At 47.1% G+C, this 26,588-nt stretch overlaps 1 protein-coding gene across 3 annotated transcripts in view; it reads right to left on the bottom strand.

Moving 5' to 3' along the window:
- The window catches only part of STAMBPL1 (STAM binding protein like 1), a 48,334-nt gene that overhangs the window by 10,762 nt on the left and 10,984 nt on the right, over positions 1 to 26,588 (bottom strand). Inside the window, exons 1-6 of one of the 3 annotated variants that reach the window (XM_040454264.1) lie at positions 21,341 to 21,377; positions 13,413 to 13,495; positions 9,080 to 9,297; positions 5,782 to 5,857; positions 3,900 to 3,995; positions 1,046 to 1,403 (exon numbers count right to left, since the gene is read on the bottom strand). In XM_040454264.1, the coding sequence (XP_040310198.1) occupies positions 1,046 to 1,403; positions 3,900 to 3,995; positions 5,782 to 5,857; positions 9,080 to 9,297; positions 13,413 to 13,442 (778 nt within the window). In that variant the 5' untranslated portion in view covers positions 13,443 to 13,495; positions 21,341 to 21,377. Of the gene's footprint in view, positions 1 to 1,045; positions 1,404 to 3,899; positions 3,996 to 5,781; positions 5,858 to 9,079; positions 9,298 to 13,412; positions 13,496 to 18,989; positions 19,110 to 21,340; positions 21,378 to 26,588 lie in introns of those variants that run through there. The other 2 variants (XM_040454265.1, XM_040454263.1) reach the window with 2 other exon arrangements.

Below are 26,588 nucleotides of genomic sequence, written 5' to 3'. Positions count from 1 at the left end.
TTTTAATGCTTTTATTTATTTTTGAGAGAGAGAGACAGAGAGAGACAGAGACAGAGCACAAGCAGGGGAGGGGCAGAGAGAGACAAGACACAAAATCCAAAGCAGGCTCCAGGGTCTGAGCTATAGCACTGATGTGGGGCACAAACCTGTGGACCACGAGATCATGACCTGAGCCAAAGTCAGACGCTTCACTACTGAGCCACGTGCCCCTACATTTTTTAAAATGCAGGTTTTTTTTTAATTTATTTTTATTTATTTTGAGAGATAGAGAGCAAGCAGGGGAGGGGCAGAGAGAGAGAGAGAGAGAGAGAATCCTAAGCGGACTCTGTGCCATCAGCACAGAGTCCGATGTGGGGCTTGATATCACAAATGCAAGATCACAACCTGAGTTGAAGTCGAGAGTCAGACGCTTAACCGACTGAGCCACCCAGGCGCCCCATAACATTTATGTTTACATTTTTAAGCAAACGATTTTCTTAGCATCTTCTTCCCTCTCCAGTATAAGTATTTACCTTTAAGATTCATGTGTTTCTTGGCTAAAATGCATGAAAGAAAAATAAATGCTTGGAATTCTTCTCATTTCAAATCTCTATACCATGACCAGATACAGTCCTGTTGATTACAGCGTGCTGTTCTATCCAGGCGGGCAAATCATGCTTCCTGAATTTTAAGGTTACGGACAGGAAGAGCCGGATGGCACCCTTCATACCGCATCGTGTGGGGGCCCTACCCCAGTGGATGACGAAAAGAGGGGGGCGCCTGGGTGGCTCGGTCGGTTAAGCGTCCGACTTCAGCTCAGGTCACGATCTCACGGTTGGTGGGTTCGAGCCCCGCGTCGGGCTCTGTGCTGACGTCTTGGAGCCTGGAGCCTGCTTGGGACTCTGTGTCTCCTGCTCACGCTCTGTCTCTCTCTCTCACTCCAAAATAAATAAACATTTTAAACAATTTAAAAAAGAGAGAAAGGAGGAGCACCTCCCAGCGGTTAGGGGCCGCGGCTCCAGAGGAAGAGAAGCCGTGTCTCGCGGGGATGCGTTTCATCACTTACTCTGCACGGCGCTCAGAGTGGCCGCGGGCTTCAGAGCCCTGTTGACGGGGGGCGAGTGGCTGGCGGAATTGGCCGCGTCGCTTTTGCCAGGCTGGTCCGCGGAGACGTGCAGCAGGGAAGGGCTGTGGCGCGGGCACAGGCAGGACGCGGCGCTGCCATCGATCTGCTCGGACAGCGCGGGGGGCTCCGGGCTGCGCATCTGCCCGCGGGCCAGTTCCTGCTTCTTGAGCTGGTCTTCGAAAAACAGGAACTGCTCCGACTCCAGCTGCTGCTGGCGCATCCGAGCCACCCGCTTCCTCTCGGCCTCGATCAGGCTCTGATGCTCCAGTCGTTTGAGAATCTCAGCGTCGTACTTGTTCTGAAAAAAAACGTGGCGGCCGCAAGAAGAGGTTAGTTTCCAAGGCAGCCGCCTTGAAGCGGGACTGGACACTTGCAGGCTTCTAGCAGACGCAGAGACACAGAGGCCGCGGTCCGCCCACGGGGACACTCACGCGACAGCGAGGAAAATGTCAACCATCACGGCCGAGGCCCCTTACGTTGGCCAAGGGGGCAGTCCCAAAGCCACCCGCGTTTTACCAGAGGCGGGCTATGGCAGTCAAGTTCCCTCCATACCCCACGCTTTTAAAAAGAATTAGGAAATCAAGGTCAGGATGGTCGGCGTGGCCCGACGGACCAAAGCAAAATCTCTCAGAAATGGTCACATCACCCTAGACCGCCCCGTCCAAAATCACAGCCACTGGCCACATGGACTACTTAAATCTAAATGAAGTTATATGCAATGAAATCGGAAATTTAGTTCCTCGGTCACGCCGGCCACCTTTTCAGCACCACGTGGCTAGTGGCTCCCATAACAGCGCCACACAGAACGTGTCTATCATCAGAGGAAGTTCTACTGGACAGTCCCTGCCGTAGAAGTTTTTGCCTCTGACTCGAGAACTCGGGGGCTTTTTGGAGAAAGGGGAGTCACTAGGAAATGGTCCAGCCATCTCTATCAGAACGAATGGGGAATTTTGTTAAGATGATGAATCCCAGGGCCCCTACTCAAAAAAAAAAAAAAAAAAAAAAAAAAAAAAAAAATCCAGGCATTATTAGGTCAGAGAATACAAATCTTTAATAAGTTCCTCAAATGATTTTGATAAAAACTAACTTTGGGGATGCTTGGGTGGCTCAGTTGATTAAGTGTCCGACTTCAGCTCAGGTCATGATCTCACGGTTCGTGGGCTCGAGCCCCACGTCGGGCTCTGTGCTGACGGCTCAGAGCCTGGAGCCCGCTACGGATTCTGTGTCTCCCTCTCTCTCTGCCCCTCCCCTGCTCACACTGGATCTCTCTCTCAAAAAGAAATAAACATAAAAAAAAATTAACTTTGCCAGCTGCCTGGCTGGCTCAGTCAGTAGAGCACACGACTTTTGATTTCAGTGGTGAGCTCCAGCCCCACACTGGGGGGTAGAGATTACTTTTAAAAAATTATGTATAAAAAAAAAACAACCAAAAGAAAACCAACTAACTTTGGTAGGGGTGGGGTGGGGCACACAGCTTCCAATAGCCCTTGGGGTGCACACGAATCACCCGGGGTTTTGTTATGAGGGCTGATTCCGATTTGGCAGCTGTGGGCTAGGGGCCGAGATTCCCATTTCTAACAAGCTTCTGGATGATTCCAGGGCTGCCTACAGTGAGGGTTTACTGATGGGTAAACCCATCTCTCTCTCCTCCTCTCTCCTCCTCTCTCTCTCTCTCTCCTAGGCATAAAGGCTGCTCCTCGGACTCCACAGAGATTGCCACATGACATCTACTTTGGGACACTGTTGTGGCCTGTGATATAACTGCTATCATCAGAGGCAGAACAGGCCTTTCCTCCCTGGGAGATCCTGAGGGGGCAACCACAGGCATCGTCGGCGTGAAGGAAGACCGGATTGGGCTTTTCTCTCCTTTGCTGTTGCTTTGTCTGGGTCCCCCAAATCATTCTTATCTTTCATAGTTCAAGTCAAATCACCAATATGCACACTTGAGGAGTTTCAACATTTCAGATTTCAACATTCCCGCTGTCATTTAGTGGAAGCTCAGCACTCAAACCTGGCTATGCCCCCAGGAAGCAGAGACATTCTGCGACCATGTGCCGAGTTCATGACATTGAACTGAAGCGGAAGTCAGTACAAGCGACAATCCCAAAGCACATAAACGCACAAACAAAAAAAGCAACACCACCTTTATAACAACGCTAAAAACAGGAAGAATTCAAGGTTTGAACTTGAGGCCCTATGGACTGGTCAATTTCTTCTTCCAGTGCCTTTCAATCTCTTAGACATCATTATCATGATCTCACTTTACATAATAATGATCCAGAAGCCACCGTCCATTGGTGATACGATTACATTTCATTCATATGGTTAGCTATTCATCTATCTCAGTGCAATATTGACTGTAATATTCAAGAATCGAATTTACATTTCCAAGGCCTACATAATTAGATCAGAATAATCTAGATCAGAACAATCAGAAACTGTACACTGTTTTCCCTACCTCCTACTGGCTCCGTTCATCACCAAAAAGCGGTCATCTGCCTCAAGGTTCCACTGGCAAGAGTTGGTCAAAAAGCTCTATTTAAATCACCATAAGAAATCCATATTCTAAGTCATTCTCAACGTTATTAGAGTTGTAAGGAAATAAAAATACCACTTCTTTGGTGCAAGTGCTTAACCTGTATATCAACATGAATTCGTTATTGGCTTTACAGCCTTGTATCTGTAATTTTTAATTGAAAGGCACATGACACTTGAAACACTCACATGAAAATGAAATTCAAAAAAATAGCTGCACAGAAAACAGTCGCGAAATAAATGTACCAATTGAACTTACTTTGCTTTGCAAATATTCTTGGTATTCTACGTTATATTTCTTTAAAAGGTCCTTTTTCAATTCATCTGTCCTTGGGAATGCAATCTCCTTCAGTTTCTTTTAAAAATATATATATACATATTGATTAGTGGGATTCTCAGTACAGTCTTTCAGATCATCAGCTGAGAAAGAAAAGCTGGTATGCGTATTAGAAATCAAGACACAAGTAACCAAAGATGATGGCGGAAATAGAAACTTCTCTTTGCCGTAGCTCCAAAACACAACTTTTCAGCAGGAAATGGAAAGGCTTATCCCTTTTGTAAGAGCCTCTGTTGACTCGACTAGGTAGACAAGGGCTCTGTTGAGTTAGGTACCCCGTGTTTACGTGGTGGGTTTGTCACTGCACACCGCACAGCAGGCCAACGGTGCGGCATCATGATTAAGACACTGGACAGCGTGGTAGGGAGGGGCCGCTGGGCTTGACAGACCGTAACGGGCAACCGGGGCACTTCGTGTACAAATACAGATTCCCAGGCCTACGCCCGGTTTCCCCGAATCAACGTGTTTCGGGGCAGGGTTGGGGAGTCTGGACCTCAAACAACTTCTCAGTGATTTTTAGTGGCCGGGAAATCCGGGAAATCGGATTTAGTCCAAGCACCACCCTCCTTTTCAGAGATGAGCGAACAAAGGCCTACAGAGATGAGAAGTCTTCTCCAGTATCATGCAGCTAGCTGGTGGCCCCATTATTACTAGAATCCGAATCTAACTCTGGCCAGGCTGCCCCAGTAAAATGTCTTTTCTTTTAATTGCCTGTCAATCATCCATCCATCCATCCATCCATCCATCCATTTATTCAACAAGCATACACAAAGAAAACGTATATGCTTTCGGAGAATTTTTTCCTATAAGCAAAAATAAGAATAACACTAAATTAGAGCAAAAGGCTCAGCTTGGTGGCGGGGCCCTTGGGTCCCCTATAGAACCGTCTGAGGTCGAAAGAGCAAGAGGATTGAGAGAAATGCTACATAAAGTGTGGCAATGAGGGCCCCTTCGGAGAAGTGCGTATAGAGATTTTTAAAAAGGTAGATGGTCGTTTGACAAAATCTGGGTTCTTACAGGCCACCTCAGGCCAGATGTAACTGGTAAGAGAGCCTTTCTTCTATTATACGGTCAAGTATCTTTTGAGAGTTATTTAAAATTCCAGGCTGTGATTGGCTTTTTATATACGGTTTCATCTTTCTCCAAGTAAGTTCATCCCAAACTACTTAAGGCAAAGGAGAAACATTAAAAACGTGTTCTTTGAAAGGATATATTCTCCAGCTAAAATTGTTTGAAGCTTGATATGTCAGTTGCAAAGGTTGATGGTAAATAAATAACTTTTCAACAACTCTCTCCTTTTCCTTGAGAATATTTCAGGCTATCCACAAACGCTTTATTATGCCCTTCGGCTAATCCTACAAGAAGAAAATAGCTAGAACTTTGTGGCCGCCTTAACAATCAGCACTGATTTTCAAACAGTTTTGGGGTTCGGGACTATATGGGATAATCAAAACCGGTCAAGATGACTCTGAAACGAATCTGGGGAATTGGACACGCTTTCCGACAGTCTCTGGGAAGAACAGTGAATACTTCCTCGTCACGCCACAAGGCAAATTGAACACATTCTTGATCTTCTTTTCTCCCCCCCCCCCCCCCCGCCTCCCAGTTTCAATTAGACATCCCACACTGGCTCAGTAACGATGATTAAAGGTCCAAGAAGAAATCGAAACATCTTGGCTAATGGAATTTTCTGCGCTCAAGCTCTCAAGAGGACATGACGAAGGAGGAAAGGAGGTAGGGGCAGATCAATAACGGAGACTCGGGGAGCATTTGATCCCTCAGGGGAGAATCGACCCCACGATACCTTCATAATATCCTGTTTTTCAGGTACCGCACACTGCTGGTAATCTCGATGGCTGGGAAGCTTTTCCACAAACAAGCTAGAAAAAGAGAAAGCACATCCTTAGCATGATATAACAGAAGAAGCAGGTGGGCAGTGGTTTCTAGTATGAGAAAGAAACTCCTTTTCCAAATAGACATGTTTATTACATTATTATTACCCAACATCCTTTCCATCGGCCTTTTCACCAAAGGCGGACACGAACCTATGATTTTGGCATTACAGGGCGGTAAGCTCAGCGGACGGAGCACTGAGGTTACGAGGGTGAGGTTGCTCCCTGACGGACCGTGTCACATTGGTCCTTCTCAAGGTGCGCAGTGCTCAATCCCGCCACAGCGCCACCTTACTCACTTGTGGGGCTGGCAATACAGAGGGTCGTGGAAAAACGTTAAGAGTCTGAAAAGATCAATGTAATCTCTTCTCACCCCTGAAAAAGACTCAAAGGACCACTGATGAATCCGTAGTGTCATGGTGTCTACTGACCAAAAATTCTTTGCTGAAAAGTCGCAACTAAGAGAAATAACAGCCAGAATCCCTAGTGGATTAGGAGGTGCTCACTAGGAGTTCATTATTCATCACCTTTTTGAGGGACAAGGGACAGTGGATGTAAAGGGAAATCCCAAGAGCAAACCAGATGCATCACTTTCAGGGTAAATGAACATTTTGTTTCACAAGGGCAGGGAATTTTGGGTGTGTTTTTTTTTTCTTACTGATGTATCCCTACTGGTAGAATAGTGTCCAGCTCATTAATGTGTGCTCAATAAATATTTGTTAAATAAAGAAATAGTCCTTCCTTGATGGATCATGGTGGGCTGTAAACACTATTTTTGATCAGCTAATATATGATACCTTATCATTATTGGTGTTCTCCTCCTTACAGATCACACCTGCTTGCCTTCGTCATGCTGCCTACAGGCGACAGTGGAATGGTAAAATAACTCTCATTTCTTTTTTTTTTTTAATGTTTATTTTTCAGAGAGAGAGAGAGAGAGAGAGAGAGAGACAGAGAAAGGGGCAGACAGGGAGACAGAATCCAAAGCAGGCTCCAGGCTCCGAGCTGTCAGCACAGAGCCAGATGCAGGGCTCGAACCCACGACTGCAAGATCATGACCTGAGCCGAAGTCGGACGCTTAACCAACTGAGCCACCCGGGCGCCCATAACTCTCATTTCTTTGAACAAGAAAATTACGGCTTAAAGAGACTATGTAAAGTGTTAGTTGCCTAAAGCTTTATAAATAGAATAAAGTCACAAACGTTTAGAGTTGAAGAGAGCTTAGAGATTTCTGCCCGTAAGTCTTCCATTTGTAGATAAGGAACTGAGGCCCGCACAGGACAAGTGAATTACAGGTTGTCACGTGGTTAATGACAGAAGGGAATTCACACACTCTGATGACTCAGTATAGTGGCTTTTTGGTTTTACCACACTTAACGTTTCCACAGAAATGTGTACAAACACGCAAGGAGAAGGCAAAACAAGAAATATTGCCGATCGGTAACTTAGAGTTCAGAAATTAAGACTCTTGGAACACGTGCACTATCCATGATGCCTGGTGGCCTCCAATTTCACATTTATTGGTTGGCGCTCTAGAAACTAATGGTCTTCCCCAGTAGGCTGAGCGTTGTGAACCACCAACTTCTCAGAGGTCCTCAGGTTAAGTCCCCAACGGAACTAGTGAAATCAACCAACGTGTGAGTTTCAGTTAAAATAAAAGTACGAGTTTCAGCTTAGATTGAACAGTTACTGGTAACAGATCCTCCCACCAGTAAACGGGCAAATGAGGGAGGAAACTCCAGACCTCACTTCTGTTAATTCTTAAGCCAGGACACATTACTAAAAAGTGTCTAACGGGAAGGATGCTGTTTTCTCCACGGCTGTTCAGAGGCAGCCACTCCACTCAACGTTCTGGAAGCTCTTTTTTTTTTTTTTTAATTTTTTTTTTTTAACGTTTATTTATTTTTGAGACAGAGAGAGACACAGCATGAACGGGGGAGGGTCAGAGAGAGGGAGACACAGAATCCAAAACAGGCTCCAGGCTCTGAGCTGTCAGCACAGAGCCCGACGCGGGGCTCGAACTCACGGACCACAAGATCATGACCTGAGCCGAAGTCGGCCGCTTAACCGACTGAGCCACCCAGGCGCCCGTTGGAAGCTCTTTTATACAGAACGTTATTACACAGCTAAATAAATTGCTTTTGTAAAAAAAAACATTCACGCTAGAAGCGCCTGGGTGGCTCAGTCGGTTAAGCCTCTGACTTGATTGTGGCTCTGGTCATGATGTCGAGATCCCTGAACTGAGCCCCACATTAGGCTTTGCACTAGCAGTGAGGAGTCTGGTTGGGATTTGGGATTGTCTCTCTCCCTCTCTCTCTGCTCCTCCCCTGTTCGTGCACGTGCTCCCTCTCTCAAAATAAATAAATAAACTTAAAAAAAAAAAAAAAAGAATAGCTCTGCTCTGAGCCAGGTAGGCTCCATATTTGCTGAAGCTCTCTCCATTGCTTAAAAAAACAAAACAAAACAAAACAAAACAAACTACAATGTGAAACTGACTGTTCCTTTCTATCCCTGAATCAGATCCTTCATATAACTGCCAACTTATCCCCCAGTCGCGACCCATCATATCAAACTTTAAAACTGTTAACGGCAGGGCGCCTGGGTGGCTCAGTGGATTAAGTGTGCGACTTCGGCTCAGGTCACGATCTCACGGTTCGTGGGTTCGAGCCCCACATCGGGCTCTGTGCTGATGGCTCGGACCCTGGAGCCTGCTTCCGATTCTGTGTCTCCCTCTCTGTCTGCTTCTCCCCTGCTCATGCTTTCTCTCTGTCTCTCAAAAATAAATAAACGTTAAAAAAATTAAAAAAAAAAACCTGTTAATGGCATGTTCTAGGCACCGTAGACAGAGCTACAATCTGGCTCCTACTCGCACAAAACACTTACATTGCTGTGGGGGAGAATGGCATAAAACAAGACATTTCCTTTGTGAGAAGTGTCAAAGACAAAGATACGCAGGTCGCTGCACTGGCCTGTAGAGCAGGTATCTCCTGTCCCCGAACCTCACTCCATCCCGAGCCTCAGAAATGGTGTGGGGACGCCTTTGAATACATTCCTTTCTGACTTAAAAGCCTGGACACGTAACGCTTTCGGAGACTGCAAAACTGGTCTGAGTGGGAAAATATTCCCGGCATCCAAACCGTCTCACCAAAACACCTTGTGAACATTTCCCCACTTTTCTCGTTTTGAAGGCCTCCGAAACTAAAGACTTACGTTATAAATTTATTATAAAGGACAAAGGCATTTTCCAAATTTCCTTCTTCCATATACACCGAAGCCATCCTTTCCATCTCTACTCCGGATCTAAAGTAGCGGCGTGGGGTGATGTCCTCCGTGATGGTGATATTATAGCCAAGCTTGCTCAGGGCACGGACTCGCTCTTCCGGGCTGAGGGAAACATCCGTGTGGTCAGGCATGGCAGCTAGCTTTCTCTGCAAAGCAAAATTTGAATCTCTGGTTATGGTAAGAAATGAATAGGACTGCGATTCTGGATGTATCTTCTGTACTAAGTACCTGACACCAGTACCCAAGGAGAAAGAGTTAACGTAAGAGTTAACGATAAGAGTTAACGTATAAAGAGTTCCATAAGAGTTCCGTATAAAGAGTTCCGTAAGTTAACGATAAAGAGTTCCGAAAGAGTTAACGATACGACGGGGCGCCTGGGTGGCTCAGTCGGTTAAGCGTCCGACTTCGGCTTAGGTCATGATCTCACGGTTTGTGAGTTCCAGCCCCAAGTCGGGCTCTGTGCTGACAGCTCAGAGCCTGGAGCCCGCTTCGGATTCTGTGTCTCCCTCTTTCTCTCTCCTCCCCCCCCCCCATGCTCTGTCTTTCTCTTCTCAAAAATAAATAAACATTAAAAATTTTTTTTAAAAAAGAGTTAACGATACAACAAAAGCGAAGCCTTTGTGTGGCAAGTGTATGTAACACTTAAAAATGCAATGATTGTAAGCCTTGTTCCAATGCTACTTATATGCAGTTCCCAACCTCTGTGTCATGAATAGTGCCTTATGCAATAAAATTTGTTTGCAGGTCTTTAAACATCATTTTAGGAAAGGGTGGTCAAGATAATGCATCCGGCAGGACAGTAAAAGCAAACCATAAAAAAATAGCTCAGGAAAGAACTGAAAGAAAGAATGGAAAGAATCTAATGACATGCCTGTATGAAAATCATAGCCTATAAATGAATTTATGGCCTTTGCAGATTTTTGTATTAGTTACTTTGGAAAGAAAATATTGTACTGCTGTCCTTGAAGGACACAGTTGAAGAGAGGTTTTTTGTTTTTTTTTTAATGTTTTTATTTATTTTTGAGAGAGAGAGAGAGAGGAAGGGGCAGAGAGAGGGAGACGCAGAATCCGAAGCAGGCTCCAGGTTCCGAGCCGTCAGCACAGAGCCCGACGCGGGGCTCAAACCCACGAACTGTGAGATCATGACCTGAGCAGGAGTCAGTGCTTAGCTGACTGAGCCACCCAGGCGCCCCTGGTACAAATTCTTACTAGGCCTCCGCCCGCATCTAGAGATTGGAGTCAGGCTCGAAGAGCCTGTGTTTGAACTGATGTCCCCAGAGGTCCTCGCGCATGCTGCAGCCGAGGAAGCACTGGATTAGACCACTTCACCATGCTTACCACCTTTCGATGCAACAAGAATGGAATTAGCCCAGAGCAGAATTAGGTCTCCAAGTCTGCCTCCGTCAGTCGAGGGTCGGTGGACTACAGTCTGGGCAGAGCACGTGATGAAAAGGTATGTGGACAGCTAAACAATTAATTGAGCTAGACATGGTTTCCGTCTGGCTGTGAGTGACGGAGCCAAGGTTCAAGGACAGGGTGCAATGAATCGGACGTTCGCAGGTCTTGCAATGGCCTGAGGTCTGTTTTGGTGGCAGTTTTGAAGCAGAGAGGACCCCAGGGACCTGGAATCATTCTTCCAGAAAGTTTGCTCTACAACCAGCCAGAGAAGCACAAACACGTTCTCTCTGTTTCCTTCTCCCTGAGAAAACTCAGGGCCTGGGCTTCTCTGCCCTGAAGGTCTCCAGCTATCGCTCCCGGGACTGGGTGCCCAGGTCAATTTAGAACAGAAGGGACAGGGGCGCCTGGGTGGCTCATTCGGCTTAGTGTCCAACTCTTGATTTCAGCTCAGGTCGTGACCTCACAGTTCATGAGCTCGAGCTGTGCATCAGACTTTGGGCCGATAGTGCAGAGCCTGCTTGGGATGGTCTCTCTCTCTCTCTCTCTGCCCCACCTCCCTCAAGATAAATAGACATTAAAAAAAAAAAAAAAAAAAAAAAGAACAGAAGAAATAAGACTTATCAGTCTCCCACAGCCTGTCTTTGGGTCCAAGTTATGAAGAAAACCTGGGACACCGGATTTGTGACCGTGGCACCTTAAATCTAGTCTCACGTGGCCCAGGATTCTGAGATCAGACAGGTGTGAGTGAACTCAGCCCTTCCTAAGAGACTTCACCTTAAATTAAGGCACACTTCCTTCTAGCCAAACCCTGCTGTGCCATTCTCATTTTTGAAAAGACTTTCTAATTTCAGGGGCATCTGGGTGGCTCAGTTGGTTAAGCGTCCGACTTCGGCTCAGGTCATGATCTCACAGTCTGTGAGTTCGAGCCCCGCTTCAGGGTCTGTGCTGACAGCTCAGAGCCTGGAGCCTGCTTCGGATTCTGTGTCTCCCTCTCTCTCTGCCCCTCCCCCGCGCATGCTCTGTCTCTCTCTCAAAAAATAAATAAACATTAAAAAAAAAAAAGACTTTCTAATTTCAGAGAAGCTGCCAGAAGCTTCCGCTCCTCAGAGGCAGGAATGGAAGCTTGTGGAGTCCGAGCCTCAGGTGCCTGACTAGGTGCCATGTTGTCACTAGGTGAGAAGTCCAGCAGCACAGCCACCACACTCAGCGCAGTGCTCAGCAGCACGAAAGGAAAATGTCACCATTCGACCACAGATAAAGGCTTCGGTGATGTCAGAACATGATGGGGAGAAAGAAAACTCTGTGGAAATTAGCACGCTTTTCCAAAGGGGGTTTCCAGCCTCTTGGACGTGCAAAAGCAATTTGTCCACTTTTTATTACTATAGAGTTCGCACTGAATTATAATTATTTGTGGATACTGTTTTCAGTTCCTTGGGAACTCCTGGAGGGGCAAGAATCATTGTCCATCCAGCGTTGTTTGCCTAGGATGTAGAGTATTTCTTGCGGCACAGATGATAATAAATGTACCAAAGAAAGGAGAAAGAGAGAAAAAGCTGCAATGTGATTATACCTAGACTATCTTTTCGCCTGCAAGTAAAAATACCATTTACTTTTCCTCTACTGAATGGTCCTGTTCTTCCCAAATGCAAAACTGATTTCGGAAGCAAACCGGGAAGAGCCCGGCACCTTCGTCAATCTGTAACCTTGGGTTTGCGTGTGGGGTTCTTGGATGAAAACGCAAAATCCCCAGCTGAAAAATGCCTCACTGTTCATTTTTTACACTGACACGTCCACTAACATTTTAATCATTTCTACATAATGTTCTAGAAAACACACAAGACCCTCGAAAAGGATGAGGGGGGCCGCCTCGATTCCCCCACGGTGCCCGGACCACACGGGGTTGGAAAGTGAAGAAGTTCCTACAGTTCTCTGCTCCTCACCCTGTCCGAGCAGCTAAGCACCTGTGAGGGCGATCTTGGCAGAGGACTTGGGTCCCAACCTGTTTTGGAGCAAGAACCAGGCCCTGCCTTTCTCTGTGTTCTGGGGCTAAAGCTTTGCAGATGCCAGGCGCTCAGTCCACTGCGGCTGTTAGTGCTGTCCACGGGGCCACGGGGCTGCGGTGAGCGGGGTGGGAGGCTCGTCAGGAGAAGGGGGACGGTCCTAACGGCTCCCCTTTATCAAGCCCTCATGACAAGCTGGGAACGTTAAAAATATTGTTCCCAATTGTCGAAAGGCACAAAGTACAAAAACGGGGCCATGGAGATTATATAATGTGCCTACATTCTCACCCAGAGGACGATCTGGGACACAGACTATGCCTCTGTGATCCCAGGGCCCCTGTTACTTCCTCTCCGCCATCTTGTTCTTTCCAAGATGCACCTGGAGAAGGTGCCTACGGTGTTGGGCTGTGAGGGGAAACGTGAGAGAAGGAAGGAAGTTCCAAGTACGCAGCCATTTACGCAGGATTCCAAAGCAGTGTCTATGTGTTACACACAGAATGTTTCCCTGGGTCCCTACCACACCAGGTAAGCTTCCCATTTTTATCTGGAAAGAAGCTGAGGTCCCTCCTACAAAGTCAACTCTGTAGTTCTCCTTCCCCGGTGTTCTGCTGAAGGACCACGCTCTTGGAGTCTAACCAGAGAAATTAAAATTTCACACTTTTGTGGACCAAGGCATTATTTTTAGTTCCAGCAAAGATGGCTTTATTAGTCACTTCCTCAAAGGCGAGGACCACACAGATGGATGAAAAGCGACAAGCACAAAACTTCTTGAAGTAATTGTGACTCATTTCACATTCGCTAGGTTTCTGTTCTTCTTTTTGGGTTTTCAGACCATATGTAAGCTATCGGTGGGCATTACCTACCAGAGAATTCACAGTAAATGGCTGATCCATGCTGTCCAGACTATAGAAGGAAGGTGCTGATGGTTTCTTCTCAATCACTTCGTCTGTTTCAAAGACAAAAAGCAGAGCCCCGGTTATTTTTTGAGAATTCGAGTCTCAAATCTCAAACCCCAGGGTTATTTCTGGCTCCGAATATAAACAAATCGAAATGACTTATATAACCTGAGTGTTTGGAGAGACTTTGGAAGTCTCTTCCCGAACTTACAAGACTGCAGGTGGTTATGGTTTCTCTTAAAGCAGACCTCTAAAAGTGGGGGTGGGAAGAGAGTTATTGCGGAGTACCCGGCGTGTCTTCTGAGAGTTTTCTTTTCTTTTTTCTTTTTAACGTTTATTTATTTTTGAGAGAAAGAGAGAGAACGCACGTGCACGCAGGGGAGGGGCAAAGAGAGAGAGGGAGGGAGAGAGGATCCCAAGCAGTTTCTGCTCTCTCGGCACAGAGCCCAACGCAGAGCTCGAACTCATGAACCGTGAGACCGTGACCTGAGCTGAAATCAAGAGTTGAACTTAGGTGACTGAGCCACCCAGGCGCCCCTGGGTGTTTTCTTACTTTCTTCAAAGGGAGAAAGGTTGTAAGAGTTAACAGCATGGACCCTGGAGCCGTGGGCTTCTACACCTGGAGGCAGTCTGGGCCTAAGCTCAGCTTTACTAGCTCTGGAAGGTGGAACTGTGACAGCCCTGTGGCCCCTGCGGTTGGGTATCCATGGGTGTGTGTACCCTTGAGTGTGGACGGACCTGTAACTGACTTCTAATCAACCGTACCTAGCAAAGGTGATGGAATACTACTCCCATGTTTATGTTATGTCACATGGCAAGGATGAGGTGGTTTTCCAGATATATTAAGAGCTCTAACCAGTCGGCATTGAATTAATCCAAAGAACGTTTATCCAGGGTGGGCCTGACCTAATCAGGCGAAACGTTTCAAAGAGTGAGATCTTCCCCTGCTGATCTTGAAGACTCAGTCGCCCTAAGTACCACTGCCCCAGGGACATGGATTCTGCCAGTAGTCACGTGAGTCTGGAAGAGCACCTGGAGCCTCATGAGATTCTTACCTGGTCAGCAATGCCATTCCTGCTATGTGATACCCTGAACACAGGACCCAGTTCTGCTGTGCCCAGGCTCCAGACCCACAAAACTCTGAGGCAATAAATGTACGTTGTCTCAAGCCACGAAGCTTGTGGTGATGCGTAAAGCAGGAACAGAAAACGAATACGCCGGCTACGTGCCTGCACATGAGTTTTACAGCCTTTTTGTGCAAACCGACCCGGGGGGGGGGGGCGGGGAATAAACTGACCTATGTCACATAGTGGGGGCAAGGATTGCATGCGTTAGCACAGAAAGTGCTTGGGAGAGTTCCTAGCACACAGTCGATATTATAGAAGTGTTAGCTATTATTAGAATCTTTATTTTGCAGTCGTGGAAACGGAGGCTCAGCGATGTTACGTGAATGTGCTCAAGTTCAAACAGTCACTCAGTGAACATTAGCCTCCTTCCTTCTTGTGCTACTTTGGGTCGGGCAATGCATCACCACTTCCCACTTCTGAATTCACTTTGAACTTTTACTCCACTCATCGTTTATGGGATGTTGGACATGTAGCTTTTCTGCAGTTCCTCATTGATGGTATGAGGGGCTTAACCTATCTTCATTCAGATTAGAGCATTCGGTGGTTCTAGAGATCTCAGACGTAGATCATTCAACCCTCCTGCACCTTTTTTCTGGCCCGAATCCATGCCCGAGAAATCCTTCAAGGAAAGTCAGGTTGGCAGGTTCTAATGTTTCCCTTTCATCCTGTCCAGTGATGCCTGGGGTAACACTGGGATCTAAGCTTGCAGGCTGCAGAACTGACCGGGAGAGTGCCACAGCCTCAGTGTCATTTAAAACCCTAATTAATTCTGGTGCGTAGGCAGTCCCATTTGGGGAATCACCAGTCCTCAGTGAGAAGAAATAAATCAGGAAAGAAAGAAAGAAAGAAAGAGAAAGAAAGAAAGAAAGAAAGAAAGAAAGAAAGAAAGAAAGAGAAAGAAAGAGAGAAAGAAAGAAAGAAAAAGAAAGAAAGAGAAAGAAAGAAAGAAAGAGAAAGAAAGAGAAAGAAAGAAAAGGAGAGAAGGAAGGAAGGAAGGAAGGAAGGAAGGAAGGAAGGATTAAAACAGTTAAAGAAACAGAACAAAAAGGCTTATGGGGTATTTGGGACTGGGTGGGGGGGAAGGGGGGAAGGGACAAGGAAATATTATTAGTTAGTCATTGACTAGGGTCTTGTAAAGCCTAGAATTATTTTTTAGGGGTTACTCAGATCCTTAAAGGGAGAACAAATAATTCTGATAGTTAAAAACATTAGAACAGCAGTTCTTAAACTTTACTGTTTCTAAAAGTTATGTAAACCTGAGGCTGGTTTAAAATGCAGATTCCTAGGGGGCGCATGGGTGGCTCAGCCCGTTAAGCGTCTGGTCATGATCTCACGGTTGTTGGGTTCAAGCCCTGCATCAGTCTCTGTGCTCAGCTCAGAACCTGGAGCCTGCTTCAGATCCTGTCTCTCTCTCTCTCTCTTCCCCTCTCTGGCTCATGCTTTGTCTCTCTCTCTCTCTCAAAAAATGAATAAACATTAAAAAAAAGGGGGGGGGGCGCCTGGGTGGCTCAGTTGGTTGGGTGTTCAGCTTCGGCTTAGGTCATGATCTCATGGTTTGTGAGTTCGAGCCCCGCGTCGGGCTCTGTGCTGACAGCTCAGAGCCTGGAGCCTGTTTCAGATTCTGTCTCTCTCTCTCTCTCTCTCTCTCTCTCTCTCTGCCCCTCCCTGGCTTGCACTGTCTCTCTCTCAAAAATAAATAAACATTAACAAATTTTTAAAATAAATAAATAAACATTAAAAAATTTAAAAAATTCTTAATGCAGATTCCTAGGATTTACCCACAAGGATTCTGAATCCATCAGTTCTAAGCCCTCCAACAGGCATTGATTGTTAAGATGTGGCCCAGGTATATTTGATTCATGAGGTTTCCAGCCTGGCACCAGAAAATGCAGATACCTGACACTTTACATTTCCATAGGAGTGAGAAAGGCAGATTCCACCGGAAGAAAAGGTAGATTCAGCGGGTAAAGAAGATGTGGTTTATACATACGATGGAACACTACTTGGCAACGAGGAAGAATGAAATCCTGCCATTTGCAGCAACGTGGATGGAACTGGAGGGTATTGTGCTAAGTGAAATCAGTCAGGCAGAGAAAGACGGGTATCATATGTTTTCACATATGATAAACTTGTTTCACATACGAGAAACTTAATGGAAGACCACGGGGGAAGAGAAGGAGAAAAATAGTTACAGAGTGGGGGGAGGCAAGCCACAAGAGACCCTTAAAAACAGAGAGCAAACCGAGGGCTTATGGGGGACGGGGGAGAGGGGAACATGGGTGATGGGCATCGAGGAGGGCACTTGTTGCGATGAGCACTGGGTGTTGTATGTAAGTGATGAACCAAGGGAATCTACCCCCAAAACCAAGAGCACACTGTACCCACTGTATGTTAGCCAATTTGACAATAAATTATATTTAAAAAAAAAGAAAAAGAAAAGGTAAATTCAGGGCTGGGCGGCCAAAAACAATGCTCAGCGCGCACAAAACTCAGACCAACCTCTCTGTAACGAGCTGCTGAATGTCTCCGACGTTTAATGCAGTATATCTTAAACACCAGAATCTAGTCAGTCCTCCTAGATGCAAACCGATCACTGTTAAGTCCCACATGAAAAGTTATTTCTAGTTCATAAATAGAAACCAACTCCCCTCAATCTAAGATGAAAGACGTTTACAGACTGTTCGGTCAACATATTTTTTTTTCTTTTCTTTTGCACCATTAACTACTCAGTGACAGCGTTCCTGTCTTAATATGCTTTTTAATCTCTAACCCTAGCACTCATCAGTTTCAATACAAACAATTACCCCAAGTCCGCATAACCAGGTTGTGTTCTCTGGACCAGTAGCTGTCAAAGTGGAGGGTCCCCAACATCCTTGTAAGGGATGTGCTAGGTCAGTGTTATTTTCCTAATACCGTGAAAACATTGTTTGCTCCGTTACCATCGCCCCGTCACAACTCTGCAGTGGAGACTTTCAGACGGTGTAAGTGAATGGAATACTTCGACCCCTAAAATAATTAAAAAGCCGAGGGCACGGGGGCACCTGGGTGACTCAGTGGGTTAAGCATCCGGCTCTTGATTTCGACTCAGGTCATGATCCCGAGGTCAGGGGATGGAGCCCCACGGGATCGGGCTCCACGCTGGGCGTGATTCTCTCTCTCAAGATTCTCTCTCCCTCTGCGTTACTTCCCCATCCTCTCACTCTCTCAAGTGAAAAATAAAATAAAATCAATAAATAAATAAACAAACAAACAAACCGAGGGCACAGTGAGAGGTGCCTGACCTCACAGAACCCGAGACCCAGAAGAACAGGTGCCACAGACCGCTGGATATTTGTGAGACCCATGCTCTTTCCCTCACAGAAAAATATAATGTTTAGCTGATGTGTAGCCACCCGGGTAGAACCTACATTTTCCAGCCTGTCTTGGCCTTCGACGTGGCCTGGCCGTGTCCCCAAGCCCTGCCAAGGGGGTGTGACCAGAAGTACTCGGATCACAGTCTGGATCCCGCCCTTGGAGGAAGGGCCGCCTCCTCCTGCCCCTCCTGCCGGCTGGAATGTGGCTGCACAGGGGCAGGTGAGCCAGCAAGGCCACGAGCGAGAGCCAGGGCAAAGCCACAAGAGAAGGAACCTTGCAGCTTGCTGACCCTCAGACCACGATGACAGAGACGCATCTCTGTCTTGTGCAATCCTGTTTCTTTGTTTAAGCAGCTGGGCCTGCATCCTGACAGATGCAACGTGTTTTACCTGGAAAGGATGATTCAGCATAGCCCAGGGGAGACTGTGACGAGTGCGGATGTGGAAACACACATCCTCCGTCATAACCCCCTACTCACTCGGCCTGTCCTGCCTCCACCCCTCCGCCCCGGCCACAGGGAGTAGCAGAAACATGCCCCCTTCCTCCTCTTGTCCTCACAGCTCACCCAAATCCTGCCCAGCCTGTGAGATCCCACGTACCTAGAAGGTTCTAGAAGGTCCGAACCTTCTGTCAGCTAACAGATAGTACAAGCTACAGCCCCAAAGGCAACATTCGATTGTTATGAATGTTTCATTCGGTTGTTAGGGTAAATTAAGCAATTTTTAAGTTAGTTGACAATATTTACAAGTTGGGAGATTTCATGTACAAATTCAGGTTTCAGCTGCTCTTAAAAATAAAATATCAGAGGATCTGGCATCGTTAGGCCCAGTACCTGGGACATTTATTTGTTTGTATCTTCCATCCTGAGTTTAGAACAGCACCTGCTACAAATGCATATTTGCTGAGTGAATGAAGAAGCAAAGTTTACAGTATTCGCCCCATCATATTCCCAGACGTACAGCAAAAGTAAATACTCGGCTCAAATAAGGTCTAAAATACGTCCCCCAAATGCACCAGCCTTCAAGAACATGCGGGCAGCTCATTTAATTCTCTTAATACACACCTGTTCATTAATTCAGTCATATATTCATTCAACAAACATCCACTGACCATCTAGGATGCACGAGGCATTGTTCCAGGCATGCGGGACATGACCAAAACTGGCAAAGATTCCTGCCCTTCGTGGCCTTTACAATCTAGCCAGGAGAGACAGATAAATAATAAACCTCTTACATACATTGTACGCTAAGTTAACACATGCTTTTGGAAAAAGAAAAAGAGCAAACCAGGAGCCCTGGGGAGGGGTCGACTGGGCAGCAGAGGGCAGGGGAGGGGGTCTCACTCTGAATCCAAAAATGAAGCAAGGGCTTGAAGGAGGTGAGGGAGAGGAAAGAGAGAGATGGTGCAAAGGCCCCGGGGTAGACGCATCAGCAGGCTTGAGAGAAAGCAAGAAAGCTGCTGGCTGCAGCAGAGAGGAGGCGGAGGAAATGAAGCCAGAGGGGCGAGGAAGGTGAGGAGGCATACAGCTCTCCATATCCACCTCTGCTCTTGCTTGGACTGAAACGGGGGACTTTTCAGGGGGTTCAGCGAAGAAGTGATGCAAACGGCATTATAATTTTATTATTTTTTTTAGAAGAGTGGGTTTTTTTTAATTTGTAGTATTTATTTTTGAGAGAAAGAGAGAGAGAGACAGAGCAGGAGCAGGGAAGGGGCAGAGAGAGAGCGAGACGCAGAATCCGAAGCAGGCTTCAGGCTCCGAGCTGTCAGCACAGAGCCCGACGTGGGGCTCGAACTCACGAACCGTGTGGGATCATGCCCTGAGCCAAAGTCGGGCATGAACCGACTGAGCCCCCCAGGCGCCCCGGCATTATAATTTTAAAAAGCCCCTTGGGTGTGCCAGGGAAGAAGCCGGCGGTCAGTGAGGGGGCCACCGCAGGGATCCAGGGCAGAGGTGATGGTGTCTTGGTGACACGGGGAGGTGGTGACAGCCCATGAAGCCAGGAGAATGTGGAGTCCTTGCAGAGGACACTGAAGCCATGAGGACGGGCAAACAACAGAAGCGTCATCGCTGGAAGCAAATGGCACTTGGGGGAAGGCAGCGACCCGTGTGACGACGGCACGGCACGGCACGGCAGGCTGGCAGGACGCCGGCCACACCGTGCGGTCCAGCTCCTCGCCCTCCAGCCGCCACGGAGGGAAGCCGGGCAAAGATGACCGTGGGCGCTAAAGAGTAGTCACCGCTGCGGCTGGAGGGCCGGACATCAGCGGAGCGAGGCACCGAGAAGGCCGCAGGCGGTGGTCACCTTCACGCACCAGCGACACGGAGTCTCCCTTCACGGGTGGAGGGCCCCGGGGCAGGGGCGGCCTTTGGGGCCAGCCTGGCTGCATCATCCGCTTGCCTGGCGTCCCTCCTGGACACCCCCCCCCAGGGTCACCTCCCTCGTCCACAGCCACGCTCGTCGTGGCCCCACTCCATCACTTCACAGCGGCCCCCAGCCGACTGCAAACACCCCTCGGGAAAGCCGGCTTCCATCCCAGCCACGCCCAAGGGGACCCCGCCTTCCCGCCACTTGACGACCTCGGATCCACAGCCCAGAGATACACTTGACCTGTGCCGCAGCTCTCGAGAGTTCTGTTTGCTTTAGAGCCCCCGTCTGTTTGCCTGCACCCCCGGCCCCCTTTCCTGGCGGCCGCCTCCCAACACACACCGTTTTCCTCTTCCAAAGACCTTTTCAAAGAGGAGTCAGGGGAGGGTCTGCGTTCCGGGAAGCCTGGCACACGAGGGCTTGGGGAGCTGGTCAGAACCACATCTATTCACACGGAACAGCTTAAGGCCAACTCCCGTCCCAGCAGTCGCAGCCGACGAGGACCTCGTGGAACCGACGAACGGCTCCAACCTTGCCCAGAGAGGATGGGACGGAGAGAGGGTGGCCTGTGAGAGGCAGGAGCCCTCCCCATAGTGACACTGCACAGCTCTGAGGTGATGAGAGTTTACTCTCCCTGCGTCCCCAGTTTTACAGCCCAGTAGCAGAGTCCTTTGGAATTGGGGGTCCCCATGTGATGTCACCAAGTCCCAACTCTCCCCAACACGGTGCGGAAGCAGCTCTACAATTCTGCCTTTGAATTAAAAGCCAGCAGCAGGGGCGCCTGGGGGGCTCAGCCGGGTAAGCATCGGACTCTTGATTTCAGCTCAGGTCACGATCTCACCGTTCATGGGACCGACCCCCGTGTCAGCCTCTGTGCTGACAGTGCGGAGCCTGCTTGGGATTCTCTCTCCCTCTCTCTCTCTGCCCCTCCCCTGCTCGTTCTCTCTCTCTCTCTCTCTCTCTCTCAAAATAAATAAATAAACGGTGCCTGGGTGGTTCAGGCAGTTAAGCATCTGACTCTTGATTTCAGCTCAGGTCACGATCTCACCGTTCGTGGGTTCGAGTCCCGCATCAGGCTGCGTGCTGAGCGCGGAGCCCGTTTGGAGTTGTCTGTTGATGACTTCTCTCTCTGCCCCTCCTCCATGTGCACGCTCTTCCTCTCTCTCTCAAAATGAGTAAATTTAAAAAATTAAAAATAAATAAACATCAAAAAAGAGAAAACCAGCAGCAAATAATGCCAAGAATGAAGAAGAAAATATTTGACCTAGCACAGTGTGTATTTTGTGACATGTCCCATCCCTGAACTTTCCCTTCCTTTCTTTCCTTTTTTTTTAATACCTTCTTAGGCGGCTAAGCTCAGAACTCTGACCCACTTTCACACACAAGACCATACTTTCCAGAACACAGAGGAGTCGACCAGGCACTGAGCAGTCTCCTTAGAGACCCGGCAGGCACAGGAGCCAGTGAGGCGAGTTCCCAAGCGGGCCGTTTTCTCCGGGGCACAGCGGGCGACCAGAGGGCTGTGGTACGAACTGGAAAAGCAGGGGTGTCCTGCCCGCAGGTGAGGGAGGCCGGAGCAGCCCCATGCCACGGCCACCTCCTGGACTCCCATTCCCAGTCGGCCAGCCGGCAGCCTTTCTTGTCCCCACTGGGTTAGAGTTCTCGTGCCGTGTCTCCCTCTTTCCCTGCCCCTCCCCTGCAGGAAGAACATGGCGCCATTGACTTTGCTGGAGATAAATAAAGGAAACGACCATCACCTAGGCTTTGAGCGGCACGGTCATAACCTGATTCAGATGAAAGGGGGTAAGTTGTCATTTGCATGCCTCAAATGACAGAGACGCAAGGATGCCTCCCCCACGTCAGTCACTCTCTTACAGATTGGGACCTGCTTTAGGAACAAAAGGACCGAGGCCCACACTTGCTGTCCTTTTCAAAAGCTATACAAATTCCAGACCTGAAAACCAAAGATTACTATGATTCTTTTATACTCATCGTAGGTATCTGCACATCAGAAATGCGCTGGTCCAGATAAACATGTCTTTACAAATAAGAGGGCACTTTATTTGTACTGCAGCACCGATGAGGTGAATATGAGACTTGATAAGAAAATTAGAAACAGCTTTGGTTGCATTTTCCCCCTCTACTCATGAGTACCACCTATGAGTACCTACGAGGCATTCATCTCCAGTCCCTAGAGGGAGGGATATTCCGGGTTAGACACACCACACAACACTGGGCTTTAGACCAGATCAATCAGCAAGAATGCGGTTGCTGCAGGAAAGGTTATTAAATAAATCACCACTCCCGACGCATGTTTGAAATTACTCCGAGGTAAGTCTAGGCTACCTTGAAAGCTATCGAGTCTCCCGTGTGCCGCAAAGTAATTATTTCTCATAGCGTGACATCGTTTTTATGCCGCCACGAGAATGGAGTGCTTGCAGCCCTTCAGCACCAAGAGCTTGGGCTTTGGGGCCAAATACACCTGTAGGAGAATCCAGCTTCGACCACTTATGAGTTGGGAGGGCTGTGGCATCTTTTTTGTGCGTTTTATCTTCCTCTATAAAATGGAAGGGAGAAACACCTTTCCAGAGGAAGCTTAAACCTAAAAGGCGGATATATGTGAGGTAATACATAAGGTAATAAATAAAAGTTCCATTATAGTTCCTGGCGTGCAGGAGAAACATCACAGAAAAGCAGTCCCTTCTCACACTGAGTTCTCAGAGAAGTCAGGTTAATTGCTTCTGTCCTCCAGTCTTGATGTCTATTACATTTCAGAAATAAAATTTAAAAAAATTTAAAAATAATAGTAACAGTAGAAATTTGTGAGATCTAACCATTTTTGAAGGAAAGATCGCCACGATATTACCTTCTTCTTTGATTAAAATATAAATATTATTTAACTGTTGATGATTCCACTCTATTTCAACGTACCAACAGCAACGCCTCCCTCCATTTCTAATTGGCACCTGTGTAGAAAATCAATTTAAAAAGAACTTCTTTATGAAATGTCTCTGACCTCAGTATTTCTGTCCTTTTATTTCTTTTTTTCAATGTTTGTTTACTTTTGAGAGAGAAAGAAAGAGACAGAGAGATCACAAGCAGGGGAGGGATAGAGAGAGAGGGAGAGAGAGAATCCCAAGCAGGCTCCCCACTGCCAGCACAGAGCCCAACGCAGGGCTCGAACTCGTGAACTTCGAGATCGTGACCTGGACCCTGAAACCAAGAGTCAGATGCTTCACCGACTGGGCCACTCAGGCGCCGCAGTCTTTCTGTCCTTTTAGTCTTAGATCACTGATAAAATAATTTAAACTCACTTGTAATATTAAAGTGTAGACTGGACATAGATCTCAAGGAGTCTCCCTGTGAGTAAACTATGTGCTGATCACAGTGAATGTGCTCCGTGATTTCCAAACAGGCTGTGCAAAGAGCATTTTCTTACTTTTCTTTTTTTTCCTCCGCTGTCTTCTAGATAAGAGCAAGCCAAGTTCTGGGCAGGTGAGGTATGACTGTAGGCACCTCAATACAGCAAAGGAGCTATCTATCATCATCAGAGTAAGTACTAGTAACACAAAGCTTTCCTTCCCTGGTTAACTGTTAGAATGGGCTAACACACAGGATCTCGAGCCTCTCCAGAGCCTTCCCAGGGAGGGGGCAGCTGAACCGAGAGGAGACGGGCAACCTCCAGGGTCAGACCACTTGGGTTCAAATTCTGACTCCAACCACTCACTACAGGATCACGGCTTCTCAGACGGCGAAGTGGGCTTGGGAACAGTAACCAGGAAAAAGCTGTTGAGAAGCGAAGGTGAGATGATGCCTGTAGAAGAGCACAGAGCATGACTCTTGGTGTCAACAAAGGACCACCGTCATCTCCGTGTGACAGAGGAGGAAACAAGAACCCAGGACAGGTAAGCACCGTGAGCCAATGATAGAGCAGGGACTCAGAACCAGGTGCACAGGGTCCCTGAGCTCAGGCTCAAATAGCATCTGACGGTCTGTCAATGGTGAAATTGGGAGAAGGTCAAACCCTTGGGGCATGGATAAGGATGACAGGCTTTACTGCGGAAATGAAATGTCACTCCTTGAAAATCGACTGATCCGGGAATAAAAATGGAGGAGGTTGGTGGTGCGGAAGGAGTTGGGGCATCTGGGGAGAAACTTCTAACTGCCGATTGGATTTTTTAATGGTTATTGGGAATATTCAGGTTTCCTACTTTCTCCTGGAGTCGATGTTAGTAGTTTTTCTAATTTTTTTCCATTTTATCCAAACGCAGATGGTGTTCTCTTCAGAGGTTTTAAGTTACTAATGGTTCTGTGGTTAGGGATCCCTTTTCATTCCTAATGTTAATTATTGGAGGGTTTTCTTCTTTCTCTCTGGGTTAATATTGTCAGAAATGAGGTTTTCATTGATGTTTCCCAAGAATCAGCTTTGGGCTTGGTTTATCCTTGCAACCTTATTTTATTAATTTATCTGGACCGCTTTATCCCTTTCACCATGTTTAGAATTAAGACACCATTTTTAACTTCTTGAGGACGGTTCCTTGTTTTCTATGATTTATGATTTTCTAATAAATGTATTTAAGCATTGAAAATAAAAAAGAAATGAAATTTCAGTTCAGCATCACAGATCTCTGATTCACAATCTTCTCTCTGCCAAATACATAAAAGGGCATTCATTCACTCGCTTAGTTTTTAGGCAGAATGATTGGGTGTCTGTGGACTGACCAACTGGAAGACATAGTCGAGAAATTCAAATACATAATTATTCTACCAATTCAAAATATTTGCTGGTTTTCAGTGTAAGTTCTAAATCGTGGTATTCAAAAGGCATTTCATATGCTCATACATGTGCTAATTTAGGATTCTGTATGTTTTCTTGTTAATGAGATGATCCAATTAATATGCATCATAAAACATTTTGTATTCATTTAGAAAATGAATTGGAGGGTCAGGGGGAAATTCCTATCTGTACCCAATTATTTCGTCATCTTAAATCCATATGAGCATGTTAATTTTGTTTTTCTGCTGTTGAGGTACTCAGATTTCCTGGAAATAGATGCATTCTAAAAATAGGCCATCCGTAAGCCACTAAACTTTAATGTATATTTTCACATACTTCCTTTTTTTGCTGCCATAAGTTTGGAACGGAATACTACCCAGGAGTTATCTAATTCAATGAAGCATAATGAGTCAGAATACATTACAAAAATAACATCATTTTCTTGCCTGCCAGTTGCCTGAAGCTCAGAGGTAAGGTCAGTCCTGGGGCATCATTAATCGGTTTTATTTAATTTTCATCAATTTCCTAAGGACAGGACTTGACCAAGACGAATTGAGCCCAGCACTACTACTCAAAAGCTGTGCTGGCTGGAATACTTCTCAGCGCGCCTCTCCCTACGGCCCCTGACCACAGGAATTGTAACTGTTCAACATGTTCCTGCAAAGAGCTGCGCTCACATGTTTTGGTTTGCAATGCGGCGAACGCGAGCAAAACAGGCGAGTCCCTCCCCTCTCCATGGCTTTCCGTTTCCTCCATCGCAGTCCATTTAAAAATGCTTCGAGAGCTGCCCCCCTACCCAGTGCTGCCAGAGTCGTCGGCAAGGGCCCTGTTTGCTCACCAGTCGCTCCCTTCCTAGTTTCCTGCCCGGTAGCTGACATCCCCCTACCTTGGCATAAAGTCTCCTCCGAGTGTGGTGCCCGGCCCACCTGCACCGTAGTTATTCGGTAGAGGAGGAGCGTGGTTGTCACAAGAAACAGATTTCTAGATGCCACCGAGTCAGAATTCCTGAGAAAGGGGCCCCACAGATCTCTATTCTCACCAAGCAGCCCCGCAGCCCTCGATGCACATCAAAAACCGATAAAACTGCCCCAAGACAGTTACAAAGACCCTTGTGGAAGTCTGGCCTTCGTCAGCCAAACATTCCCTACTGCAGAACCAGCCCCGGCCTTGGCCTCCGGAGAGTTCCCCTACGTCTTCCCTCACCGTGCCTCTCAACTGTTAACCTTCTGTCTTTTCTGTGAACGTGCTTTCCTTCCATAGGACGTATCATTTTTCGTGACTCGAACTGAAGCTTAACGTGAGTGTTAGCAACACGGTTCAAATGTTCTCCATCCATTTCCACCGGGACCTCCAACTGGGATTTGTCACCACGTTCCAAGGCTAAAGGCATCTTTCCCACAAATATCACTGGCTCCAAGTAAACTCTCTTACTCGTTTGTACAGTATTATTTATAAGCCGATAGTCTGTGCTAAGAATCAGTGATACAATGGTGACCAAAGAGATAACACCCGATCTTAT

This window comes from Herpailurus yagouaroundi, unplaced genomic scaffold (genome assembly GCF_014898765.1).
Source record: "Herpailurus yagouaroundi ecotype Mexico unplaced genomic scaffold, PumYag 211, whole genome shotgun sequence".
Lineage (NCBI taxonomy): Eukaryota > Metazoa > Chordata > Mammalia > Carnivora > Felidae > Herpailurus > Herpailurus yagouaroundi.
This window is presented reverse-complemented; position numbering and strand designations above follow the sequence as displayed.